General features: G+C 33.1%; 1 protein-coding gene across 1 annotated transcript; it reads left to right on the top strand.

Moving 5' to 3' along the window:
• The first annotated feature begins 1,022 nt into the window (after window positions 1–1,022).
• Window positions 1,023–8,806, top strand: LOC120091112 (O-fucosyltransferase 29). The gene is made up of 9 exons (XM_039048952.1): window positions 1,023–1,815; window positions 1,958–2,048; window positions 2,726–2,802; window positions 3,038–3,126; window positions 3,242–3,431; window positions 3,721–3,902; window positions 6,214–6,316; window positions 6,542–6,870; window positions 7,899–8,806. Exons 1-9 carry the CDS (start codon window positions 1,543–1,545, stop codon window positions 8,215–8,217), a joined length of 1,653 nt encoding a protein of 550 aa, XP_038904880.1. The 5' UTR covers window positions 1,023–1,542; the 3' UTR covers window positions 8,218–8,806.
• Window positions 8,807–11,505: the final 2,699 nt, after the last annotated feature.

The raw sequence follows: 11,505 nt of genomic DNA, 5'->3' as shown, positions 1-11,505 counted from the left end.
TTGGTTGGATTCGCAATCCAAAAAACTCAAATAAATAACCCAACCCAACTCTTAAATTTGGGGTTAGGTTGTCGAGTTATAATTTGTTTTTTTCTTTTTAATTAAAAATATGTAAATTTATATACAATATATGACTAATAACTAGAATCTTGTAAAATTTAAATGCTAAATACCAAATATCTAAGAATTTATTCCAAACTTCAAATAAGACAAAGATCATAACAATTTTAAAAAATATATATTAAAACTCATAAATTAATCAATATAAAGTAATCAAATTTTAAACAAAGAGAAAAAAATATATAATATATTTTATTTATATATATAAAACTCAACCCCCAAATTTATTCACGTTCAGTTATGACATTGATATTCATTAACCAATTTAAAAATAATCAAAATTAATTAAAATTTTCTAATTAATTATAATTATTTAGATTAGTTAATAGATGGAAATCAAGTAATTAACCAATCATTGACATTAAAAGTGTAAATATTGAAATCTAGAGATCAAATTGAACAAAAACTCAAAATTCAATGGCAAAGTTATAACATTTTAAAATATAAAGACTAAATGTGTAGATCTCGTTTGGTAACCATTTTTTTTTTTTTTGGAAAAATTAAGCTTATAAATACTTCTTCCACCTTCGAATTCATGTATTTGTTATCTACATTTTACCAATAATTTAAAGAAAAAAAAGTTAAAATTTAAAAACTAAAAAGAAACTTTTAAAAATTTATTTTTATTTTTAAAATTTGACTAAAAATTCAACCCTTATAAAAAAAATACAAATAAGAGGAAAAAAATTTCAAAACTAAAAATAAAAAACGAAAAGGTGGTTAAACAACATCTAGATCATAAACTAAAGGTACCAAAAACGTTTTTTTCCCTTAGATTATTAGTTTATTGTCGGTTAAATTGAAAACAGAGAGGAAAATAAAAAGAAAAAAGAGGAGAGTATGAAATGTCAAATTTACCCTCAAACAAAATAGAAATTCCAAGAAGGGCGTCGGCAATATTGGACTGTCGTCAGTCAGGTGAGGTGAGTGATCTTCATCGGGTTTCCTTTCCTGATTAGCCGGACTGAAACAAAAACCCATTTCTCTTTCTTCCATTTTTTGCAGTTGAATCAATCGCCTTCCCTTCGTGTTCCTCCATTTTCACTCTCCATTTTCTCTCTTCATCTTCATCTTCAACAATCTCAATTCCCTATTCTCCTTCCCCCATTTTATCTGCTCTAATGTAACCCAATTCGGAAATTTTCTCTCCTCCGATTCAATCCCCACGCTCTGTTTTGGCCGATCACGATTTCTAGGGTTTCTACTTCAACTTTGACGGCCACAGAGCCCCATTTTCCTCACCCTTTTGCTCGCATTTGCATTTCTCAACAACATCGTTTGAATTGCATCATCGTCGTCCTCATCACCCACCTGGGCACGGTTTGTTTTTTGTTTTCTTTATAAACTGGGAGCATTCAGGGGATTTCGAGTCTGGGTATTGGTGTTATAATGCTTGTTTAATTAGGGTAGAGGTGGGTTTGAATGGGCGTGGCGAAAGCTTGGAGGTTTAGCTTGATATCAGCGAACCTGGCTCTGTTACAGCCGCAGAATAGTGGGAATGGTTATGTTGTTAGTAGCAAGAATGTACTGTCGAGATCATCGTCGTCGCAGAGGAAGGCGACGTTTTCTTGGTCGATGTTGTGTGGTGTGATGCTATTTGCGTTAGGTTTAATTTCATTGTTTACGGGACATATCGCTTCTGATCTTGAATGGTACTCTCAGCACTTAGTCAACAGGAGGCTCTACTCGAAGCTGGTAATTCTAGTTTGTTTATCTTTGTGCGTTAAATGTGTTTGTTGTGGGAAATTTTGTGGGTTTTACTTTAAAGATGCTCGTTGGATGAGCGGGGTAGTTGGTCAAGAGTTCATTGAAGTTCATTATTGATCTGAATTTGTAGGATGGAGGTCGTCGTAGGACGATCAATATCTGGGAATCTAAGCTTTCAAAGAACTATTATGGATGCAGCAAAAGAAGCCCACATTTTGCTCGTAAGTTGACGCAGACAGTTACCATCGCTCTATCTAGGATTTTGGCGTTGCTTTTTTAATTGGGTGTTTTCCTTTTGAATAGTTTATTCATTTTGTGATCTCATTTCAATTTTTTTTTATTTCTTGAAGGTGTAAATTTGGAGAGATGAATTTTCTATCATGGCTTGTAGTGAAGGGTTTAATTAATAATGAGTACTACAGAGTTTGTATATCTGTTAATTCCTGAAGGATTTGTTGGCTTTTAGTGGTGCTGTTGTCCTTTTTTTCCTTTTTTGGTATAGGTTGCCCATGAAAAAGTTATATATTTTGCCTGCTATTTCTTTTTGTTATGTGCAATAAGAATGGGGTTACTTCTATTTCTATGCAAAACTTTTTCAAGGAACCTGTAGCTTTAGGTGCATGTTCCAAATTTCAAACTGAGTGGACTGCATTAAGAATTTAGACTCCCCAATCTATGACATGGTTGTTTAGTTGATAATAATTAGTTAATTGGTTAGTTAGCATTTGACAGACAGTTCTTGGTTGTCAGTATTTTGGCACACTGCTTAACTGCTAACATCGGTACTCTTGAAACTTCTCAGTGTATGCCCTACATGACTCATTCTCTTTATATGCCTAGAATCTGATGTGGACATTTCCCCCTCCCCTCCCCCCCAATACTCTGATTTGAAATTTAGCTGCTGTTAGTGAGAGGTCATCGAATGGCTACTTGCTTATTGCAACCAGTGGAGGCTTGAATCAGCAAAGAACAGGAGTAAGTAATCTTCTTTCTTTCATTTTCTTTCATTCTTTCTTTCTGTTACATTTTTGTGTCAGAAGGTAGAGTGGAAAATCTAATGGCTAAATAGATTCTTATACCTTATCATGAACGAGTTGTATCTTTGTTCATCAATATCAGGTTCCAAAAAATCCCTGCATCAAAATTTTCCTAACATTTTCCATTTATTGATTATCTATGAAATTGATGTGAATATATATCTGTTTCTTAGATAACAGATGCTGTGGCAGTTGCCCGGATCCTTAATGCTACACTTGTGGTACCTGAATTGGATCATCATTCCTATTGGAAGGATGATAGGTAATCAAAGATGATTGACCCTTGAGTTGTTGCTTTAACCTTTTTTCTAACATTTTCTATTTTTAATGATATTATTTGTTTGTGATCGTTTATGCAAATTTGCCTTGATATGCAGTGACTTTGTCAACATTTTTGATGTTGGTTGGTTCATTTCCTCTCTCTCAAAAGATGTGACTATTGTTAAAAGAGTTCCTGATAAAGTCATGCGTGCCATGGAGAAACCTCCCTATACCATGCGCGTCCCTAGAAAATCAGAGCCTGAATACTATCTTGATCAAGTTTTGCCTATACTGTTACGGAGACGTGTAAGGCCACTTCACCCACATTTGCTAATGCATCCAGATCTTTTTTCTAAAAGTTATTTGTTCCATACGTTCTCTCAGACTAGTAATTTTGTGCACACCACTTTAAGTTTTTCTTTTTTTAAATGCACAAGGTTTGATAAAACTCTCATGTGTTCAACCTGAAGTACTAATGTTGGAATTGTATTGTTGTGATATTAAAATACCAGTGTTTCTGATGATCTCTTGCCATGTTGAAATTTCGGTTTGATGTCATAACCAAAGAGGGAAATTTGTTGATGTAAATCTGCAGGTTGTCCAGTTGACCAAGTTTGATTATAGACTTTCAAATATGCTTGACGAAGAGCTACAGAGGTTGCGTTGTCGAGCTAATTATCATGCTTTGAAATTTGTAAAACCTATCGACGATCTTGGTCACAGACTTGTGAAGAGAATGAGAAAGATGGCAAAACGCTACATTGCCATTCACTTAAGGTTTACTCTTATTTACCTTATTCATAAATTTGTTCATATATTTTGCACAATGCCAGTTGCCCCTTCCCTTGTACTTTTGTCCAGTATTGCAGCATCAGTTATCTTAAATAAGAAGCACAGACAGATAGGCTTTCAGTAAGAGAAGTGTTTTTTGGTCTGGAATTGATCATACTGGTAATCTGTAGATCATAAATTAAAGATATAGATGAACCCTATAAAGGAGATATCAAGAATCTACCTAAAAGAATCATAAAGGAGTATTTAAGTTTGCGAACTTTGTGTCTACTTTTGTTTCTCTACCCTTTTGTAAAATTTATGTAAATTTTCTCTTCTAATCTTCTCTTCTTCAATGAATGCATTTTTTTATGTAAATTTTCTCTTCTAATCTTCTCTTCTTCAATGAATGCATTTTTTTATGTGAAGAATTCTCTTCTAATCTTCTCTTCTTCAATGAATGCATTTTTTATGTGAAGTTGGAATGAGGATTCTTCGATGAATGCTTCAATTGTTTCCATGGGTGCAATCATAGTGTTAAGTTGGTTGACCACTAGGAATCATGTTGCACCCATTTTAAAAGGAAAAAAGTATTAAATTTAGTCATCAGGGCGAAGGCAATCAATTCCAGAAAACTGAATGAAACCTCGTGCAACTAACCTAGCTGTGAATCTCTTGATGCTCGTATCAGCTTTAGAACCTCGAATACTGATTTGCAACCTACTGTCTTTTGGGGAGGTCTGTACTTTCAAGGACTACTAGTCATGGTACAATAAAGTTGATATCTTCTAGGGGTACTACATATGTAGGCCTATTATCATTGAATTAAAGGAATTTAGAGATTGTTTCTACTATTCTCCCCTCAAATAGTGGCTTTTTTCTAGTATGTTATTTTCAATGAAGGTTACATCCGTGGTGATATTTTCTTATGATAGGATAATCACAATTATAGGCTTGTATGATTGGTGCACATTCATGAATGGTACGACCTTAAAAACTGGTCTATACATAAAGCTAACTAATGCATAGGATAGTGATGAATAACAAGAGGAAAGAGACGTAATTGGTGATTAGAAAGGGAAAAAGAAATTCGGTACATGAGAGGTCTTTTACATCCTCTAGCAGTAGGTTGGAGTAAATGAGTTATTAGTTAGGTACACGAGTTGAGAATAAATTTTATATCCCGACTAGAAACAATTTATTTAGGTACATCATGAAGCTATACAATTCCTCTAAAGAAAAGAAAACTTCATAAACAATTGATTTACGGATTGGATTTTCCTTTTCTTTTATTGGAAAATGATCCTTCCTAGATATGCCAAAATCCCCCCTTCTTTTCTATACAGAATTCGGTGGTCACCCTTGTATATAATGGAGCAAACGATTCGATTCTCTCAATTCATTAGAGCTTTCTTTGAGTCACTCGATTGGTTAAAAATTGAACAGTTTTCAAGGATAAATGAAGATCCTTGAATCATTTTCTTGTTCCTTTTTTTGTTTTCTGGATAATCACACTTTTGTTACTTGGTGCAAATTATATCTGCACACTTCTTGATGTAGTTGAGTTCTCTTCGAGTTACCGGAGAAAAATAGGCTAGGGCTTTTCTTTTCCTTTTGCAATTTCATATGTTCAATGATATCGATTTTCCAATAGGAAAAAACAATAGCCTAATAAATAAGAACGACGAGAAGATAAAAAAGTAAACAAGATACCAAATCAGAAGAGTTCATTTTCTTATATCAATAATGCGATTTAAAATTGACTAATCCAAGTAGAATCGACATTTTTTATTCTGTGTTTGCAAATTGTCTTACTTCTGTCAAATTAACCCAACAGTGATTGCTACACTACATGAAATTTGATCATCATCCAAGTTTGAGGCTTGATTTCATGTGTTTCTCTTTAGGCCCTTACTTTGTTGGTAAAACACTGTACGATTAAACATCTTCTTTGGGAAGCTGTAATGCTTCTGTTGGTTGTAATGAATCACAATGTGAAGCGTAAGGCATTATTAATGAAGCTAGGGCTGCTGCAGTTGCTTTTATTTAGAGCCTATAGTTCTAGGTCATGAAAGAATTATTGAGAAGAGCACCATGATTGGCTATCTATGTTTTAAGCATTCAGCTTGACTCGTGTGATGTTATACCATTTGTTTGTTATTAATTGGTCACACTTCAATACTTTATGATTTTGTGGATATCCATAGGCATTCTTCAATTGCATCTACATGTGAATAAACTAGTTAACACACGTATATATTACTATTGTTTTTTAGTTTTTATTTCTTTACAAACGTATCAATTATTTTGGCTGTAGGTTTGAGCCTGATATGCTAGCCTTTTCTGGATGTTACTATGGTGGAGGTGAAAAGGAAAGGCGTGAGCTGGGTGAAATAAGGAAGCGATGGGAAACATTACCTGTGAGTGGTTTTTGTCTGTTTTGGAGTTCTAAATTCATATTTATTGTATTTATTGATTTAAAATTCTACTTAAGGTTAATGTTGGGCTCCTGTTTCTTGGGGGTTTGTTTTTTTTATTCATCCTTGTATTTTTTTTTTCATTTGTTTTATTCGCCCTTGTGTTCTTCATGAACTCTGTATATGGAATTAGCGAGTGGCTGATAAAATTTCTATTTGACTTTCCAGGATGTAAGTGAAGAAGAGGAAAGGAAGAGAGGGAAATGCCCACTTACTCCCTATGAAGTGGGTCTGATGCTACGAGCACTTGGATTCCGAAATGACAGTTATATTTATGTTGCATCTGGTGAAATATATGGTGGAGAAGAAACTTTGAAGCCTCTTAGAGAACTTTTCCCAAATTTCTATACCAAGGAAATGCTTGCTGATGCAGAGCTGAAACCTTTTCTTCCATACTCTTCCCGCCTTGCTGCCATCGACTACATTGTATGCAATGAAAGTAACGTATTTGTCACTAATAATAATGGAAACATGGCAAAGATTCTTGCTGGCGAAAGGTACAAACTATTTCTTTTCTATATTTGTGACATCGTTATCAAGAATGAGATTATTTACTTATTAGCTAGAGTTTAAGAAGGCCGTCTTCCGTCTGTTTTTACCTTCCTCTGATAACCCCTTCTGTGCTCTGCATGAAGGATAAATTTTTACTTATATCCAGCATTTGGAACTCTCTTCCCTCACCTCTACCTTAATATGTCTCTTGGGTTGCTGTTAAATGAGAAGATTCATATGCAAATTGTGGTTACCTGAATTGGCTTCACCATCCAAGAATGTAGTTTGACCCCATTGAAACAGAATCTGTATAGTTATTCTTGGACCGTAAAGATTAAGGTCTTGTTTTCAAAATAGTTTTCAAAATAGTTCTGTTTTTGTCTTTAAGAATTGAAGTAGGGTGTCTTGAAAATGTCCAGATTATTATATTTTTTTGTGGAAGGAACAACTCAGTTGTTCTAAAGAACAGCCATCCGTACCCAGAGGTGGTTGCGTAGTTGTCTAGTGGTAATAACTTCTAGAAAATAATAGATTTTCCAAACAGCACCAAAAGTTTATCTCTTGAGCATTTTTCAAGGATTTCTCTTGAACTCTCTTATTAAGATCTTCGAGATAGAAATCAGTGTTTTTATATGGTTAAAGGTATCTCATTTCTTATCCAAAAAAAGGCACCTCTTTAGCCTTTTCTCTTGAAGAGGGAAACATAAAGTGTCAGGCGATGTTTGTACGTAATGACTGTATATAGATACAAAAGAAGAAGATGAGACTCACCTCTATCAATTGTCATTTTAAATGAAGATTTCAAAAGTCATTCTCAATTATGTCTATCACATGGGGCATTGCACTTGCATGTTTAAGTGAATTTTTTTTTACATCTTTTATGAGGGAGGTGCAAACCTCTTTTGAGCCAAAGAAATTGTAAGCCATGAGGCTGTCTTAAAAGCTTTTGAAAACATCAATTGGAAGTCTCAAGTTTCTTTGTATATCCTTCATCTTGCCTTGCTAACACTGAACAATGATTTGTGTATTTTAGGAGGTATTCGGGTCATAAAAGGACCATTAGGCCAAATGCAAAAAGACTCAGCGCTTTGTTCATGGAAAGGAACAAGATGGATTGGGATACATTCGCCAGAAAGGTGAAGTCTTGTCAAAGAGGGTTCATGGGTGAGCCTGATGACTTGAAACGTGGTAAAGAATTTCATGAATTTCCTGACTCCTGTATTTGTGAGAAACCTTTCACTGAAAAAATAAACGAAGATGAAGGCAATCACCATGATTTGCAATGGATAAATAGTCAAGGAGTATTGGAAAAGAGAAACTTAGTGGAGTCCATTACCTCTCCACGGTATTAGACAGTTTTTTTCCCACTCTTTATGGAGAGGATGAAAAATGCACAGAAGAAAATATGAGAGAAATATCTCAGTGGGGCAATTTTCATCATATCGGCCCTATCGTTTCTGCCCATGTTTTTAGAAGTTCGATCAGCTGCATCGCCTTCATCCATGGTATAGGAAGTTTGATCAATTGTTCATAACTTAGTTCTTTTTTACCATAATGTCTGAGTATATATAGATGTGTAGTTCTGTTCAAAACCTGCTGCTGCTCTAGTCTTTTATGCGCAAGCTAACACCCCCTGCCCCGTTCCTGATTCGTTTTATTAGTTTGTGGAATTATGATATACAAGCCAAACGTATGCAATGCAATGACTGGATACAACAGTTCGAATCGACAACAAGCTCGATACACAGAATCATGGCCAAAGTTACTGACTTCATGTGATTGAGCCTGTCCGGTATTTGTGAGCCTAAGGCAATATTGTTATTTTGATCTTTATTTATCATCTATGTAACTTGTAATCTTAGAAATTTTTTGTTTACAAGCAAACATAATGGATCATTTTAGTTTTCCCCCCAAGTTATCCAGTGGAAGTTACCCTATTCATCTTGAAGAGAATTCAATAGGTTTGATAAACTATTTTCATTATTATATAAAAAATAAAAAATGTGATTATTTACTTGTGGATTGAATTAGTGATCACTAACTAAGAGTTTCAAGAAAACGAGAGAATCCTGGGAAATTATGAAATCAAAAACTGAATTCTATTGTGTTGTCGACGCCTACATGTTTCAATTAAATTGGATTTATTTTTTGTTTCAGAAATTGTGATTCAAAGTTTTTAGTTGGTATACTGGTAGCCTCTTGGCTCCTCAACTCATTGTGAATTACTGTTTTTTTGATAGTTGAAGAATTACTGTTTTTTTGACGTTAGCAAGTTGAATTTGAAACAGATCAATTGAAAGTATTTATAAAGTGATTTTGAAAATGATGAAAGTGATTTTAACACTTTTAGAATCACTCTTAAACATGTCATAAGTTATTTGAAGAAAGATAAGTTGGATTTTTTACGTTTAAATTGGCTTGTGTACTTTGGTGGGAGGCAAATTATGTTGAACAAAAAACATGCTTGATGGTGGTGGTTGAGTGTGTTCAAAGACCCGAGAGTGTTGGACTTAGACCCTTTTATGAAGTCTGGGGGCAAGAGACTGAGGGGTAATTTCATGGAGTTGTGAAGTATGGAAAGTTACAAGGAGTTAATAATTGGTATAAGATTGATGTTTTTAAGTGGTGGAATCCACGAACTTCGTGGGGCATATTAAGTAGTCTTCAACAACTCACCATTTTCCAACTTCTTGGCCCAAATAGGGGGAGTTTGACCTAAGGAGTTGGAGTTGGAACTAGTATTAGTGGAGTTGTGAACTCTATTCCTTGCTTGGTCCAAAGAGTTTGTGACATACGACTAAAAAAGAACTCTAGTAATTATATATTGGGTAAGTGTACTAAATGTAAAAACGGTCAAAATAATTGCAATTATTACAAATGTTATAAAAAAGAATTGCAAATATGATAAACAAGTTCTACTCTTTTATATTTAAATTTTTCTTAATTTTAATTTTAGAAGTTTATCAGTTGATAGAACTCCATCGGTGATAAATTTCTATCACTAATTGAAGTCTAATAGCAAGTCGCAACACTAGTCTATTGACTAAGAAATAACCAAAATTGACCGAATAAAAGAAGCCTAGTGCAAAAGGAAAAAGAGCATTAAAAATCAACTAAACATATTAGAAGCAATGAGATATCAACACTATTGACTTCCTTGTACTTAGTTGTTGTATAGTTTCGTAGGGTCTTCTTGAGGTTATTTACACTGTATCGTATAAAGTGTAGAATTCTACCAATAATATTAGCGTATCGTCAATAGGAATGTATTATTAATAGACTTCTATCATTGATAAGAGTCTGTAACAAAAATAAAGGAATGAAGTCAATATTGAACTCACATTTTCAACCAACTTAAATCTTTCTACTTAAAAAAGATTTCCATTTCTTGTTCAGATGTAACCATGGTAACGATTGTTTAAAAAATAACTAAAATTCAATGTAAAAATATTGTGCATGATTGAATGGTATATTAATGAAAAACTATCTATAATAAGCTGCTACCCACATGTAGAATTTTACCATTGATGATAGGGTGTAAATCGTGTCCAATTAAAGAGAGGGAAATTTAGTAATTTTATAATTTTCTAAAAACATTTTGCTACAAATAATAATCATAAATTAAATTAAAATTTGCTAGGTTTATTATTTTTTCTTTTTGGCCTTATTTGCTATTGGTGCAAGCTTAATTATATACTAGTTTGATTAAAAGATTATTTTCAAATATATAAAAAAATAAAATAAAATAAAATTATAGATAGTATCTGTATCTACAATCTATGCAAATAGATGGCCATATTTTACCATTATCATCTAAAATAATTCTCCTTGATTAAATGTACATAAAACCTGAACGAAGTGCTTAAACAAATGTACATGTCGGTCAGATTACTGAAATTAAAACCTCAACTAGTATCTCCAATTTCAACTGCCAACAATTATATTCAAATTTGTCCAAATATTGTCATTGGCCAGAAAATCTTAAAAAAAAATGGTAAAAATGGAATTACAACCCACTCCGTTTATTAACCATCTAGTTTTTATTTTATATTCTTGAAAATTAAGTCTAAACACTAATTCCACTTCTCAATTTCCTCACATGTTATCTACTTTTTACTAATAATTTAAAAAAACAAGCCAATTTTTTTTTTTTTTTTTTAAAAAAAGAACTTTTAAAAACATGTTCTTGTTTTTGAAATTTGACTAAAAATTCAATCATTGTACTTAAGAAATATGCAAATCAATGTTTTTCCTTGACTATCTAAACCGTACAAGCAAAATTAATTACATTGAACTTCAAAATAAAGTATCGATAGTATGTGTTTAACAAATTATTTGATATTAAATTAAATGTCTGAAGTAATAAAATAAATAATTTTGATTAGGGTTGGATTGGATAATTCAGTCCTAAAGATCCTAAATTCGAATAGCTTCTGAAATCCATTTCCATTGAAGATCCTACGAACCAAAGCTTTCCCTGTCAATCTCACAGATCAATTGATTTTTCTCAGATTTTAGAAAAGTCACATTCCATAATCAGTGATACGAGTCCCTGTAATATTTTATAAAGCCCAACCAACATTTACATTTTTAGTACATCTAGCACTGAGGAAGAAAATACATAATCATATAAACAAGAA

The sequence above is a fragment of the Benincasa hispida genome, chromosome 11 (assembly GCF_009727055.1).
Source record: "Benincasa hispida cultivar B227 chromosome 11, ASM972705v1, whole genome shotgun sequence".
Taxonomy (NCBI): Eukaryota; Viridiplantae; Streptophyta; class Magnoliopsida; order Cucurbitales; family Cucurbitaceae; genus Benincasa; species Benincasa hispida.
This window is presented reverse-complemented; position numbering and strand designations above follow the sequence as displayed.